The sequence below is a fragment of the Gopherus flavomarginatus genome, chromosome 5 (genome assembly GCF_025201925.1).
Source record: "Gopherus flavomarginatus isolate rGopFla2 chromosome 5, rGopFla2.mat.asm, whole genome shotgun sequence".
Lineage (NCBI taxonomy): Eukaryota > Metazoa > Chordata > Testudines > Testudinidae > Gopherus > Gopherus flavomarginatus.
Window position 1 is genome coordinate 77,043,037 of NC_066621.1, and position 16,048 is coordinate 77,059,084.

Consider the following 16,048-nt stretch of genomic DNA (forward strand, 5'->3'; position numbering starts at 1 on the left):
CACATGACCCACTGCTCCCTGCCCCCACTCCATCCTTCTTGGGGAACAAAACAAAACAAAAGCCAAAACCCAAATTTCTTTTCCATAGGCTGTCAAAGGAAAAGAGAGAAAATCAAGCAAGAAGGAAAAGGATGAGAAGGACTAAGAAGAGTAGAGCAGGAAAAGTGCAAGTTCTACCCTCTTTAAAAATAACCTATACCCAGTTCACACACTGAGACAGACAACTTTGAAAAGAATCTTTTAAAAAGTTTAAATTTAAATTCACAATTAAGATTTTTAAATAAAAATTTAATCTTGACCTCCCCAAAGAATGATCCATGAGGTTTCTTTAGCAAATTTTGCCACACCATCCTCATGAAGGCAACGTTGTAGTTGTCTACACATCTGAAAACTTATCCTATGCAAATTTTAAATCTCCTTCCAACAAATATTTCCAGTTTTTATACCTTTGACCCCTGGCAACATTCTGCTGATATTGTATCAATGAAACAGGATATTTTGTTCCTGTACTGCTATGGGACGCACACTGTATGCCTGCATTCTTGCTTCAGCTTGAAAACATTCTGTTGCGGAAATCTACCTCCACCCTGAACCTGCCCTCCCGCAGAAAGTGACACTGAAATGCTGTACATGTATATAAGCTGCACTGCTTCCCCCTGAACTTGTGTCTATAAGGACAAATTCTGTCCTTGACCACATTGTGCACCTGTTTAATGTGACATTGGCATGTATGTAAGAAAAGCGTTAATGCAGAACGTCCAGGATACCTACCAGAACTGCAATAAGCAATCAGAACAATGAAGACAGTGAACAGGATACAATTCATTTTGTTCATGTTTCTTCCAGAATCTGGAAGCAAGAATAAATGAAAAATGGTTACATGTTCCTTAGTTTATAATATTTTAAACCAGATAAAGTTTTGATTGAAAAAGAGTTAGATCTAGTAGTCTGAGCACATTCATCAAGAGTCAGGCACTCCCAAATTCTAATCTTGGCCCTAACAGACTATTTTTGTGGCATTGGGCACATAACTTCTATGTATATGTGCTCAGGTTTCCTCATATGTAAAATGGGGATAATACTCACCTACCTTACAGAAGGGACGTAATGAAGGGTAATTCACTGGTAGTTGATACAAAGCTTATTGACATCAGAAGGCTTTGGACAAGTCCCTTGATGTTTGCAAAGTACTTAAGATATCATATCTGTAAATAATTATTGGATACCACATATGGATGTGGCAGGTATCTAGGAAAGGAACACTAGACCGTTGTGTCACCATGAGGCAGCTCACAGACATGCCTGATTTACCGATTTCTGTTCTCTGCATTTTCTATTTTTTGTTTATTTTCTATGCTTGATGGGCTATCAATGATAGCTCGCCCAACCCATACTAGACTTTTCTGTTGGAGCACAATGCAATTCCTTTTTGTAGCACAACTCTCCCTACCTCTTCATCTCAAGCTGTTATACTCCAACAGTCAACGTCACAGAACAGCAGCCCAAGCATTCCTTTTAGATCATATATCATCTTTTCTAAAGGCATCATTTCATGAACAGGCTCTTATGGCTCAGTAGAATACCAAAAAAAAAAAGCAGGACTCCTGGAGAAGTCTCGCATATCTATACCCGAGGCAACTTTGCCAAACCCAATGGAGTTATAGCAGGGATGAACTTGGCACAGTATATCCAGACATCTGCAAAGGGCAAACCAGAGACATAATTTTGCAATTAAAATCATATATTTTATGACCCTTCATGTCCTTTCATGCATCCTACAAGAATATTGTCAAACTCCCTCCATTTGAGTGAGTGCTTAATTAAAGTCTTGTAACTCGATTCCTACTGTACACACTAAGGATATTTACATACATTAAAAAATTAAATGCAAAAAAATGCATTTGTGCAATATTAAGACTGCACAGTTAAAAATTATATAATATGAGAAAGGCAAGGTTTCAGTATCAGTATCTAGGCCATACTACACATACACTCTTTTGTATTCCTGTTTTGGGGAGCACATATATAAGTCATAAGTTACATAGCATAAAGACTACAGAAAATGAAATACAATGTGGCCAAGGTAATGTCTTTACTGTAATCTTAATTTTGGACTTTTGTGACTTTTGGTGATTTGAAGCTGCAACATAAAAATTGCATTAATGCAGATTTTTTGCATTTGATAATTTAAGTGGACATATAATTCTCTTGATTGAAAGAGTAGCCCACATAGCTAGAGTTAGCACTTATTTTATTCAGGAACTTACAGGTCTGTATCTTGTAAGCCATCGGCTTCAGCCGTTAGCATAAGGCTTGAGGCCTATGAACTTTGGCACAGATAACTTAGGGGTGACCACTGGGACATTTTTGGGGAACTGGGAATAGGGTGTTTAAGGGGAAGTTTGTCCATAACAACCCCAGGAACATGAGCTAACATCAGCTCTTGGATATTTTAGGATAGGCACATCTGCAGATGTCTGACCACAAGAGTGCCATGGCAATGAACTGACATATATGATAATAAATTGGGATCATTAATATAGTAACCTATAGGAGAAGGGCACCCCAACGTTAGTAGGATGAGGAAATACAAATAAAGAAGAGGGGAGAAACCCCTACTAAATATGCATTAGACACAGTGGTGTCAGTGTAACATATTATAAAAGTTGTATCCCAGCCTGTGTACATGGGGGAGACAGATGTAGCCCTTGGGTGGTGCCAGAATGCTGACCACTGGTGATGATGAGGAAAGTGAGGGCGATGAGGAAGCTAATGGCCTATATTTCAGGTCGTTTTGCAAGGGATGGTGTGAGTATATAGATGTACATTCTACATTACTTCTATCTACTTTACTGGGTTATAGTGTTTGTGATTTTGCTAAATGTATTAATAAACTATTGTAAATAGAGAAAGAAAGGTTCCTAAAGTGTGAGTGTTGCAACTGTGCACATCGGGGTTCCAGTAATTTTAATAATATGGGGTCTGATCTTTAGACAAGAACCTGTCAAACCTCAGAGTTTCTTAAGTAATCAATATAATTAATACACAGTCCACAGATTGGGCTACAAAAGATCTATGATTTATATATAGTATGTAATATCTAGTTATGTTACATAGCAGTTCCTATATCAAATTAGTCCAGAGATCTATCAGAAACTGGATGCTAGACAGCAGCCAATACCACATGTCTATGAGAAGGTATAAAAAACAGTCTTATGAAGACAATTATGTAATAGCCTATTCCAGGAGAAATTTCTTCCTAAACCCACGGGGCTGGTGGCTAGCTTAAGTCCTAAAATGTGGAGTGTTTGTAGCCCTTATAAAGCTATCATATCTAGTACAATTGTAGATATGCTTCTTACATATATTAAATAAATGTCTTTTTGGAATCGTACTAAACTCTTGGCCTCACTGGTCTGGTGGCAGTCAGTACCACTGGTGTCCTAGGAACTGTACACTACAATAAATTCAGTAAAACAACCCAAAACAACAAACAAAAAATAATGTTGATCTTCTTTAAAAATATGTGCAGTAGAATCCACAGAGCTTGCCATTGCTGTATAGGCCAGTATCAAGTATACCAACTCCTGAGTCCTTGTGGCATTCCCTGCAGTATCCAGCCGCAGTTACTGGACAATAACTGTCAGGTAAGCTATCCCCAAAGAGAGAATGTACACACAGCTTGACTGGTACAAGGTCCTTTATAACATTACAGCACTGAAATAAATGTATAGTAAAAACAATCATAAGTTTATTCACAAAGATTAAGATTTTAGAGATACTGAGAAAGGATAATGAGTGCAAACAGAACTGGTTACACATAAAACAAAACATAAAATACAATGCTAGGTCTACACTTGTGAATGGTTACCGTTCTTATTTAATAAAGTAGATCTTCTCCCAAGATTCAGTGTCTCTGACAGAGCAGCTGGTTTTCAGTCAAAACCGGGATTCAAATTTTCATGAATTTCCACATGCCCTAATAGGGAATTCCTCAGCAAATGGATACCAAATGGATTTTTACTTCTCCTTGCATTTCCCGTAATTCAGTCTTTTCACCCCAGAGTCAGGAGGACCCACATTGTTTGTTCTCCAATGTGTTGGCTCCAAGTTGTCTCCATAGCCTCATGTTGACTTGAAATGCATATGCTTAATCTACATATGAACCTAGGCAGATATGTGAATATACATTCCTCTGTCCGCCAAAACCAGTTTTTCACCTCTGTTGAGGAGTAACACCTTGTTACAAACTATAAGGATATATTTTGAGTACATATACATGTCTTCTTAAATATAATCAGTACATACATTTCACAATAATATGAAGGACCAGCATGATCTTGACTTTCCTTTAAGATCTCAAACAACATTTTTTATAGATAAATATTATGAAATCAAAGTGTTAGATGTAGTGAGTTTGTCAAGCCTGATAAGAGTTGCTGTTACAGAACAGTAAACCCTTTTCCAGGTGGCATCAAGGCGTTCTTAGGGTCATCATAACTACCCTGGGTTTTCTATTTACAGCAGCCAATCACTGACTGGTCCCTATTTGTTTGTCTGTGTACAGTGCCAAGCTCTAAGGTTTTCAGATAGGTATGCTGAATAAAAATCAAAGGACTGGTTTTTCAGCACAATAATTTCTGCAAGAAGAATGGTTCAAAATTGCTGGGGGGCGGGAGGGAAGAAAGAGCAGAGACACCTCCCAAAAGAACACAAAATTGAATTCCTAGATTACAAGCTCCCCCAGTTTGACAATAAAGAAACTGATAGCCCTGAGCATTCTTCTCAGCAGCAGCATGACCCTCCCTTTGTTTATATCAGTGGCTGCCAACCTGTCACTCACAGAGCTCTAAATTTCAGAGTGGCAGCTATGTTAGTCTGTATCAGCAAAAACAATCAGGAGTCCTTGTGGCACTTTAGAGACTAACAAATTTATTTGGGCATAAGCTTTCATGGGCTAGAACCCATTTGATGAAGTGGGTTCTAGCCCACAAAAGCTTATGCCCAAATAAATTTGTTAGTCTCTAAGGCAGGGGTGGGCAAACTTTTTGGGCCAAGGGCCACATCTGGGCGGCGAAATTGTATGCAGAGCTGAGACAGGGAGTGGGAGGGAGTGCGGGGTGTGGAAGTGGGTGCAGTGTGCAGGAAGGGGCTCAGGGTAAGGGATTGGGGCAGAGGAGGGGTGAAGGGTGTATGAGGGCGCTCAGGGTAGGGGATTGGTGTGCAGGAGGGGTGTGGAGTGCAGGAGGGGCTCAGGGCAGGGGTGCAGGAGGGGTGCGGACTGTGGGAGAGAGCTCAGGGCAGGGGTTGGGGTGCAGGAGGGGTGCGAGGTGTATGAGGGGGCTCAGGGCAGGGAGTTAGGGTGCAGGAGGGATGCATGGTGCAGGCAGGGGGTTAGGTCAGGAAGTTGGGGGGCAGGGTGCAGGAGGGGTTCAGGCTCCGGGGTGGCAGCGGCGCACAATGGGGCCAGGGCAGGCTTCCTGCCTGCCTGCCATATCCCCACGCCGCTCCAGAAAGTGCTGCAGCCCCTGGGGCTGGTGGGGGCGCAGAGCTCCTCACGCTGCCCTTGCTGCGCCTCTAGGTACCTCCCCCAGAGCTCCCATTGGCCGCGATTTCCCATTCCCAGCCAATGGGAGCTGTGTGGGGGGGATGTGCCTGGAGGCAAGGGCCCGGGAGCCACAGGGATGTTGGGCTGGCCATTGCTGAAAACACCACAGGGGGGCAATCCCGAGGGCCGTAGTTTGTCCACCCCTGCACTAAGGTGCCACAAGAGCTCTGAATTGTGGCCCTCATGAGTAACTATCAAGAAAACGATGTATTTGATAAATGAAGAGCTGTTCCCTCAGTGCACATTGTGATTTTTTTAAACTTAAATGTTTGACTCAGCAAGGATGTAAAAGGGCTTGCTTTCTGGGCTGTGGTAGCCCCAAGGATGGCAATACAGGAGCTTGGCTGGCTGAGTCTGAGTCTGAGCCTGAGAAAGTGCATAGTGAAGGACTGCTTCCCTCCACAGACAGCTACCCAGGGCAGTCCAGGTAAGGGAGAATGGAACACACACATATACAGCTAAAGAGCATGAGCTGAGAACCAGCAACTAATTAGGATTCTATGTGTCTCTACCGCAGCCCAGTCTCATGGCTGCTCTCTGACTTGCACCAGCTGCCTGTGGACCGTAGGCTACCTGGAGACACCCAGGGTATGTCTCCACTATGAAATTAGGTCAAATTTCTAGAAGTAGGTTTTTCAGAAATCATTTTTATACCGTTGATTGTGTGTGTCTCTATAAAAAATGCTCTAAGTGCATTAAGTTGGTGGACTGCGTCCACAATACCTAGGCTAGTGTCAACTTCCGGAGCGTTGTACTCTGGGTAGCTATCCCACAGTTCCTGCAGTCTCTGCTGTCCACTGGAATTCTGGGTTGAGATCCCAGTGCCTGATGGGGCAAAAAAACATTGTCGCAGGTGGTTCTGGGTATATGTTGTCAGCCCCGCGCCCCTCCCTCCCAGCATGAAAACAACAGCAGACAATCGTTTCATGCTTTCTTCCTGGGTTACCTGTGCAGACGCCATACCGTGGCAAGCATGGAGCCCACACAGCTGACCATCACCATAAGTCTCCTGAGTGCTGGCAGACATGGGACTGTATTGGTACACAACAGCAGCTTATTGCCTTCTGGCAGCAGACAGTGCATTATGACTGGTAGCCATCATCGGTGTACTCCTAAGTGCTCTTTTAACCGACCTCAGTGAGGTCAGTCAGGGCACCTGGGCAGATATGGGAGTGACTCAGCCAGGTCATTCCCATCTTCTGCCGAGCAGCCGGGAGATGATGATGGCTAGCAGTTGAACTCAACGGTCTGCTGCCACCCTAAAGATGTAAAAGATAGATGGAGTGGATCAAAACAAGAAATGAGCCCGATTTGTTTTGTATTCATTTGCTTTCTTCCTCCCTCCCTCTGTGAAATCAACAGCCTGCTAAACTAAGGGTTTTGAGTTCAATTCTTAGGGGGCCGTTCTGTGTGACAGTTGTTTATGTTTCTCCTTGATGCAAAGCCACCCCCTTTGTGGACTTTAATTCCCTGCAAGCCACGTCATCAGTCGCCTCTCCCTCCGTCAGAGCAGACAATTGGTTCATGCCTTTTTTCAGCCCAGACGCCACAGCACTGGGATCATGGAGCCCGCTGAGATCACCACGGCAGTTCTGAGCACTGTAAACACCACGCGCATTATCCTGGAGTATATGCAAAACCAGAACCTGCCAGAGGAAAACCAAGCGAGGAGGTGACGGCAGCTCAGTGACAAGAGTGATGAGGACACAGACATGGACATAGACTTCTCACAAAGTATGGGCCCCAGCAATGTGCACATCATGGTGTTAATGGGGCAAGTTCATGCTGTGGAATGCTAATTCTGGGCCCAGGAAACAAGCACAGACTGGCTGGACCGCATAGTGTTGCAGGTCTGGGACGATTCCCAGTGGCTGCAAAACTTTCGCATGTGTAAGGGCACTTTCATGGAACTTTGTGACTTGCTTTCCCCTGCCCCGAAGTGCCAGAATACCAAGATGAGAGCAGCCCTCACAGTTGAGAAGCAAGTGGTGATAGCCCTGTGGAAGCTTGCAACACCAAACAGCTACCAGTCAGTCAGGCATCAGTTTTGCGTGGGCAAATCTACTGTGGGGGCTGCTGTGATCCAAGTAGCCAAGGCAATCAAAGAGCTGCTGCTATCAAGGGTAGTGTCTCTGGGAAATGTGCAGGCCATAGTGGATGGCTTTGCTGCAATGAGATTCCCTAACTGTGGTGGGGCGATAGACAGAACCCATATCCCTATCCTGGCACCAGAGCACCAAGCCAGCGAGTACATAAACCAAAAGGGATACTTTTCAATGCTGCTGCAAGCACTGGTGGATCACAAGGGACGTTTCAACAACATAAATGTGGGATGGCCAGGAAAGGTACATGACACTCGTGTTTTCAGGAACTCTGGTCTGTTTCAAAAGCTGCAGGAAGGGACTTTCTTCCCAGACCAGAAAATAACCGTTGGAGATGTTGAAATACCTATAGTTATCTTTGGGGACCCAGCCTACCCCTTAATGCCATGGCTCATGAAGCCGTATACAGGCAGCCTGGACAGCAATCAGGAACTATTCAACTATAGGCTGAACAAGTGCAGAATGGTGGTAGAATGTGCATTTGGACATTTAAAAGCGTGCTGGCGCAGTTTACTGACTCGAATAGATCTCAGTGAAACCAATATTCCCACTGTTATTACTGCTTGCTGTGCGCTCCACAATATCTGTGAGAGTAAGGGGTAGACGTTTATGGCGGGTTGGGAGGTTGAGGCAAATCACCTGGCCACTGATTACACGCAGCCAGACACCAGAGTGGTTAGCAGAGTACAGGAGGGCACGGTGCACATCAGAGAAGCTTTGAAAACCAGTTTAATGACTGGCCAGGCTATGGTGTGAAAGTTCTGTTTGTTTCTTCTTGATGAAACCCCCTCCCTTTGGTTCACTCTACTTCCCTGTAAGCCAACCACCCTCCCCTCCTCCCTTCGATCACTGCTTGCAGATGCAATAAAGTCATTGTTGCTTACCATTCATGCATTCTTTATTAATTCATCACATAAATAGGGATATAACTGCCAAGGTAGTCCGGGAGGGGTGGGGGAGGAGGGAAGGACAAGGCCACACTGCACTTCAAAATTTTAAAACGTATTGAAGGTCAGCCTTCTGTTACTTCGGCAATCCTCTGGGGTGGAATGGCTGTGTGGCCAGAGGCCCCCCGCACCTTCTTGGGCGTCTGGGTGAGAAGGCTATCGAACTTGGGGAGGAGGGCTGTTGGTTACATAGGGGCTGTAGCAGCGGTCTGTGCTCCTGCTGCCTTTCCTGCAGCTCAACCATACGCTGGAGCATATGAGTTTGATCTTCCAGCCTGAGCATTGACTCTTGCCTTCTGTCAGCAAGCTGACACCACCTATCGTCTTCAGCCCACCACCTCTCCTCGCGTTCATATTGTGCTTTCCTGCACTCTGACATTGTCTGCCTCCACACATTCTGCTGTGCTCTGTCAGTGTGGGAGGACAGCAGGAGCTCAGAGAACATTTCACCCCGAGTGCGTTTTTTTCACCTTCTAATCTTTGCTAGCCTCTGCGAAGAAGAAATATTTGTAGCTGGTGGAGGAAAAGAGAGAGTGGTAGTTAAAAAGACACATTTTAGAAAACAAGGGGTACACTCTTTAACGTTAAACCTTGCTGTTCACATTACACAGCACATGTGCTTTTGTTACAAGGTCACATTTTGCCTCTTGTATTGAGGGCCTGCTGGTTTGGTGCGTGAGATCACTCATGCTTCACCCCTCTCCCTACCGCATGGCTAACAGTGGGTAACATTTCTGTTCAGCCACAGCCAAACAAACAGTCGAGCAGGAATGGGCACTTCTGAATGTCCCCTTAATAAAAAGCACCCTATCTCAACCAGGTGACCATGAATGATATCACTCTCCTGAGGATAACACAGCGAGATAAAGAACCGATGTTGTTTGAATGCTAGCAAACACCGGGACCATACGCTGCCATGCTTTTTTATGCAATGATTCCAGACTACATGCTACTGGCCTGGCATGGTAAAGTGTCCTACCATGGCGGACGGAATAAGGCTGCCCTCCCCAGAAACCTTTTCCAAAGCCTTTGAGAGTACATCCAGGAGAGGTTTATGGAGATGTCTCTGGAAGATTTCTGCTCCATCCCCATACACGTTAACGGACTTTTCCAGTAGCTGCACTGGCCGCGAATGCCAGGGCAAATTAATCTTTAAACACGCCTGCTTTTAAACCATGTGTAATATTCACAAAGTTACACTCACCAGAGGTCTCTTCTCCACCTTGAGGGTCCAAGAGCACGCCTTGGGTGGGTTTGGGGGTTACTGGCTCCAGGTCCAGGGTAAGAAACATATCTTGGCTGTTGGGGAAATCGGTTTCTCTGCTTCCTTGCTGTGAGCTATCTTCCTTGTCCCCAAAACCCGCTTCCGTGTTGCATGATTCTCCATTGACGGAGTCAAAGCACAGGGTTGGGGTAGTGGTGGCTGCACCCTCTAGCATGGCATGCAGCTCATTATAGAAGCGGCATGTTCAGAGCTCTGATCCAGAGTGGCCATTTGCCTCTTTGGTTTTTTGGTAGGCTTGCCTTAGCTCCTTAATTTTCACACGGCACTGCTGTGCGTCCCTGTTATGACCTCTGTCGTTCATGCCCTTTGAGACTTTTTCTAATGTTTTGGCATTTTGTTTACTGGAACGGAGTTCAGCTAGTATGGATTCATCTCCCCATATGGCAAGCAGATCCCGTAACTCCCATTCGGTCCATGCTTGGGCTCTTTTGCAAACCTGGGGCTCCATCATAGTCACCTTTGCTGATGAGATCTGCGCTTACCTGCACCTTGCCACGCTGGCCAAACAGGAAATGAGATTCAAAAGTTTGCGGGCTTTTTCCTGTTTACCTGGCCGGTGCATCTGAGTTGAGAGCGCTGTCCAGGGCGGTCACAATGGAGCACTCTGGGATAGCTCCCGGAGGCAAATACCATCGAATTGTGTCCACACTATCCCAAATTCGACCCGGCAAGGCCGATTTGAGTGCTAATCCCCTCGTCTGAGGTGAAGTAAAGAAATCCATTTAAAGAGCCCTTTAAGTCGAAAAAAAGGGCTTTGTCGTGTGGACGGGTCCAGGCTTAAATCAAGGTAACCCTGCTAAATTCTACCTAAAATCGTAGTGTAGACCAGTCCCCAGAGAATAATGCATATAGCCTTTTTCCTCCCACAGCAGGGGACTTGTACTTGGTTTCTGCTCCCTTTGTGCCATTAGCCATTTGTCATATATATCGGGGGAAAGTAACAAGCTTCTGCCTTGTCTGTCATAGTCTGGGAATATTTTCCTTTAAGCCTAACTCCCCACCACCACCACCTCCTTCCAGAAAATCACTGCTGTGCCAGAAAACTGGCAAGACCATTAGCACAGTGAGAACAGTATCAAGGAAACCCAAAGTCTCAAAGAAATTAATTTGCTTTCTTACCACACCAGACCCCATCACAGTGTGATAGTGCTGCTGACACATCCTTCTCACTACTCAGCTCAGAGATAGGCCAGATTATACAGAGACATAGCATAGCACAGCACTGAGCCAATGTTTCATCGGTATCAGGCAGGAAAATATGGAGTAAGAGACGTGGTGGGGGAACTCAGATTTTTCTCCCTTCTACCACAAGAATAACTGGAGAGAGCCCTGCTCAGCCATAAATACCCACTCACAATCCAGCCAACTCCTACTACTTCAGTGGTACCCAAAGTTTTCAGAGTCATTGCCCCCCCGAGCTGCGGCCAGGAGCAGGGCTGCGGCTCTGGAGGTAATCGGGCCACAACTGGGGGTGGGTCTCGAGCCAGTTCCAGGAGCAGAGCCCCAGCAAGGGAGGAGGCTGGGGACAGAGGTGGGGCAGGGCCAGGAGTTGAGCCAGGTAGCAGGGAGCTGAGCTGGTGGCAGAGCAGGGCTGGGTGATGCTCCCTCCCTGCCCCCTGTGGGGGCTGGCCTGGGCCCCACCATGCCCGCTGGAAGTTCCTCCATGTCCCCGGGGGGTGGGGGGGAAATACCCCATGTCATGGTATAAATCCGCACTCTGAACCTTAGCGTCCAAAAGATGGGGTACCAGCATGAATCCCCCTAAGCTTAATTACCAGCTTAGATCTTGTAGTGCTGCCACCAACCAGGACTTGCAGTGCCTGGTAAACTCTGGTCCCCTCAAAACCTTCTCAGAGGACCCCAAGACCCAGACCCCCTGGATCTTACACAAGGAAAGTAAACCCTTTCCCCCACCGTTGCCTCTCCCAAGCTTTCCCTCCCTGGGTTACCCTGGAAGATCACTGTGATTCAAACTCCTTGAATCTAAAAACAGAGAGGAGTGCACCTTGCCCCCTCCTCTTTCCCCCTCCCCAAGAGGTAATACAGATTCAAGCTCCATGAATCTAAAACAAAGGGATTCCACCTTCCCCCCTCCCTTCTCTCTCCCTGTCTCCCACCAATTCCCTGGTGAGTACAGACTCAATTCCCTTGAGCCTCAACAAGGGGAAAAAATCAATCAGGTCTTAGAAAGAAATCTTTTAATAAAAGAAAGAGAAAGAGTAAAAGTTGTCTCTGTAGTTTAAACAGTAAATATTACAGGGTCTTTCAGCTTATAGACACTAGAGAGAAGCCTCCCCCCAGCAAAATACAATTTAAAATACTTCCAGCAAAATACTCATTTGCAAATACAGAAAACAATCAAAAGACTAAACTCGCCTTTTTCTTGGTACTTACTAAAATTAGAAGAGAAGAGATTTTTTCAGAAAGATTGGAGGAATCAGCTTACATGTCTGGTCCCTCTCAGAACCCAGAGAGAACATGGACAAAGAAAGAACACACAAACAAAGGCTTCCCTCCACCGAGATTTGAAAGTATCTTGTCTCCTGATTGGTCCTCTGGTCAGGTGTTCCAGGTTCACTGTTTGTTAACGCTTTACAGGTGAAAGAGACATTAACCCTTAACTATCTGTTTATGACACCCCACAGTTTGGGGACCTCTGTACTACCTGAAGAGTGGGAGTACCCAGTGCTTAATTTTTGCCAGGGCTTGCCAAGACTGATCCCCAGCACCTGTAGGCTTGGCAATTCTTAGCTAGAGCCCTGTGTGGATACTTGCTTTATATCCATGGATGCACATATCTGCAGTTATAAAGCCTGGTACCCCCCCCCTCCCCCTGGGGCCAGTACAGCCACGCCAGAGGAGCTGCCCATGCAGGTCACTGGCTCCTGTGAGCAGCAGCATGATGTGCAACTGCTTTCACTGCTGCCATTCCTGGTAGAGCCCTGCAGCTCCTCAGATAGCCACAGATATAAATTTGGTTTCCATGCAGGGCTCTATCCATAGCCCTGGCACCTCTGGGCTTGCTGCATCCATTATGAATGTAAAAAAATGTAATTACAAGTTAAGCATTGGGGAGTATCTCTCCCTCTGGAGCAGTAGGGTGGCGAGACTGTCAGTTCAAGGGGACCCCAAATCACATACAACTGTGTCAATCACTCCTTCATGCTTCAGAAGAGACAATGTAGGGACAGAAAAGCCACTGAAATGAGTGTGAAGAGGAGATGGGAGATGGATTGAGAAGGGGTGGAGGAGAAGGGAGGACAGTGAAATGAGGGTGAAAGTGAGGGAAGTGGCTGGCAGAGGAGGAAGTGGGGCAACAGAGGGGCTGGCTGTGGAACTGGGGGGGGGGACAGTGGAAGGAGGGTGAAGTCAGGGAAGAGGCTGGGGAGGAGGAAGGGGTGACAAGAGCTGGGGAGGAAGTGGGGTGACGGGAGCTGGCTAGGGAACAGGAAGCACAGTGGAATGAGGGTGAAGGTGAGAGAAGGGGCTGGGAGAGGAGGAAGTGGGGTGACAGAAGGGCTGGCTGGGGAACGGGGGGACAGCAGGAGGGTGAAGGTGAGGGAAAGGGCTGAAGGAGGAGGAGGAAATGGGATGACAGAGGGGCTGGGGAACGGGGCAGGACAGCGTGTTTGGCTTGAAGGGAGGCGAGGGGGTGAGGCAGGGATCCAGGCTCCATGTCCGCTCCCCTGCAGCGGAGTTAGCCTTTCCCTAGCGCGGGTCTCTCTCTTCAGCCTCTCCTCACTGAGAACTTTCTTCTAGGGCCCTTGTTCCCCGCTGACCCTCCCCGCCGCAGCGCCTCTGCGGCACGCGCGCAGCACTTCCCCACCGCCTCCAGCCGCCCGTCTGCACTCCGCCTCAGCCCTCTGCAGAGCCGCAGTGCCTCTGCTCCAGCAACCTGGGGGGGGGGGGGAGGAAGGGAGGGAGGGGGCCGCAATCTATCCCTCCCTTGGAAAGGGGGCTTAGGCCCTCCAAAAGCGGGGAATAGGGGCAGGTTGCCTGCTCAGCAGCAAAAGGGACAAAGGGAGGGACGCTCTGCTCCAGCAATAAAACAGGCTCTTCCTCTGCCATGGCGGGAGAGCAATCCATGCCCCCAGTGGCAGAGGGGAATAAGGAGAGCAGATCGCGCAGGTTGATGCAGCAACCACCTACCCCTTCCCGCAATCCAGCCCTCCAGCCGGCATGCACCTACTGAGCGCGCTGGTCGCCGCAGTTCTTCCGCACTACAGCACGCTCCAATAACCTCCTCACCTGCTCTGAGCTTGCACCTGGGTAGCTCCCCGCTCACTCTGCCAGATTCACGTCTTCTGCAGAAAGCTCTCCCACGCCAGCCCCTTCTAGCTCCGTCAGCAGCACTCAGCTTCCCTTGGCTTTTGGTTGTTCTGACGTGGGAAAAGGGGGGTCAGAGGGAGAGGAGCAGAACCGCCACCCTTTAGTTCCCCACACTCGCGTGGCATGGTAAGTCACTCCGCAGTGTGTGTGATCAGGCAATGTGCACTCCCTTCCTTTTGTAATGGTTTGCCTTAGAGCTTGCTAGGTAGAGTTGTGTGCTCACGTTATTTAAGCGGAGTTCTCTTTCCCTCTATATTAAAGAAACAGGGTACCTCGCTATTTGCTTTAGTGAGTAGTTCTGACCCCTTTGTGTGGTTTCCTCAATCCCTGCCACCTATTTCCAGACTGTCAATGAGCCTCAGGGAATGTAATTTTTTTCACCCGCTCTGCCTCTTGTAATTTGCACCGGCACTTGAGAAGTGGTATTTTTACCTTGGGCTGGGGTTTCAGCCCTGCTAGAAGCTCTTGCTCTGCCCTGAAACCGTTCCATCTGCTCACATTTAGCATCTTGGTTAAGGAGCTGAAAAAATGAAAGGCACATACACGAAATTCGTAGATGATATTAATATACCTTAAAGGTGAGGGGGGAAATCCTAGTGGTTGGGAGATTCCTGCAGAGCACATAATGCAGCGGTTCTCAGTGAGGGGTACAGGTATCCCTAGGGGTACACAGAGCCAGAGGTCTCCAGGGGGTACATCAACTCATTTAGATATTTGCCCAGTTTAACAGGCTACATACAAAGCACTAGAGAAGTCAGTACAAACTAAAATTTCATAGGGAATGAATTGTTTATACTGCTCTATCTACAGTATACACTGAAATGTAAGTATAATATTTATATTCCAATTTATTTTATAATTATAATGTACATCTATTCAATCCCAGGGCTAAATAACAAACATTCTACAACTCAAGTTTCAGAGTATTTATGGATAGAATTCCAGTCATATATAATTGAACTATATTATTTATTTTATCATTCGCTGTTCTGAATATCAGATCCTCACCATTCAGGCAAACAACTAACTGCATGACCACATATCCTCACCTATAGCAAAAGGCATTCATACTCCAAGCCTTTTATTGTAAATGTCATGCCTCTGTTAAGGTAACCTTATCTAATAATGCAAAGTATAGAGAGAACTGAAGAGCTATAATTTAACTAACAGAAGGAACACCCCACATATTAACAGGGATATTGGGCTGCATTAGTACTAGCATTGCCAGCAGATCAAGGGAAGTGATTATTCCCCTCTATTTGGCACTGGTGGTACCACATATGGGGTATTGTGTCCAGTTTTGGGGCCCCCACTACAGAAAGGATGTGAACAAATTGGAGACAGTCCAGTAGAGGGCAGCAAAAATGATTAGGGGATTGGGGCACATGATTTATGAGGAGAGGCTGAGGGAACCGGGATTATTTAGGTTGCAGAAGAGTGAGGGAGGATTTCATAGCAGCCTTCAACTACCTGAAGGAGGGTTTCAAAGAGGATGGAGCTCAGCTGTTCTCAGTGCTGGCAGACCACAGAACAAGGAGCAATGGTCTCAAGTTGCAGTGGGGGAGATCTAGGTTGGCTATTAGGAAAAACTATTTCACTAGGAAGGTGGAAAAGCACTGGAATAGGTTTAGTAAATTGGTCCTGCTTTGACTAGATAACCTCATGAGGTTTCTTCCAATCCCAATCTTCTATGACTTCCATCTATCCATAGTAAATGTTTGTAGCCAAACCATCATGCCAGTAAATCTATGCTTTAGTATTCTGCATGGCATGTTCA

The 16,048-nt window shown here is 46.6% G+C and overlaps 1 protein-coding gene across 2 annotated transcripts in view; it reads right to left on the bottom strand.

The window, feature by feature from the left end:
* The window catches only part of LOC127052172 (CD59 glycoprotein-like), a 29,853-nt gene extending 15,304 nt beyond the window's left edge, over positions 1–14,549 (bottom strand). The window contains exons 1-2 of one of the 2 annotated variants that reach the window (XM_050955555.1): positions 14,191–14,549; positions 772–849 (exon numbers count right to left, since the gene is read on the bottom strand). In XM_050955555.1, coding sequence (XP_050811512.1) covers positions 772–835 — 64 coding nt within the window. In that variant the 5' untranslated portion in view covers positions 836–849; positions 14,191–14,549. The other variant, XM_050955556.1, reaches the window with a different exon arrangement.
* Between the last annotated feature and the right edge of the window lie 1,499 nt (positions 14,550–16,048).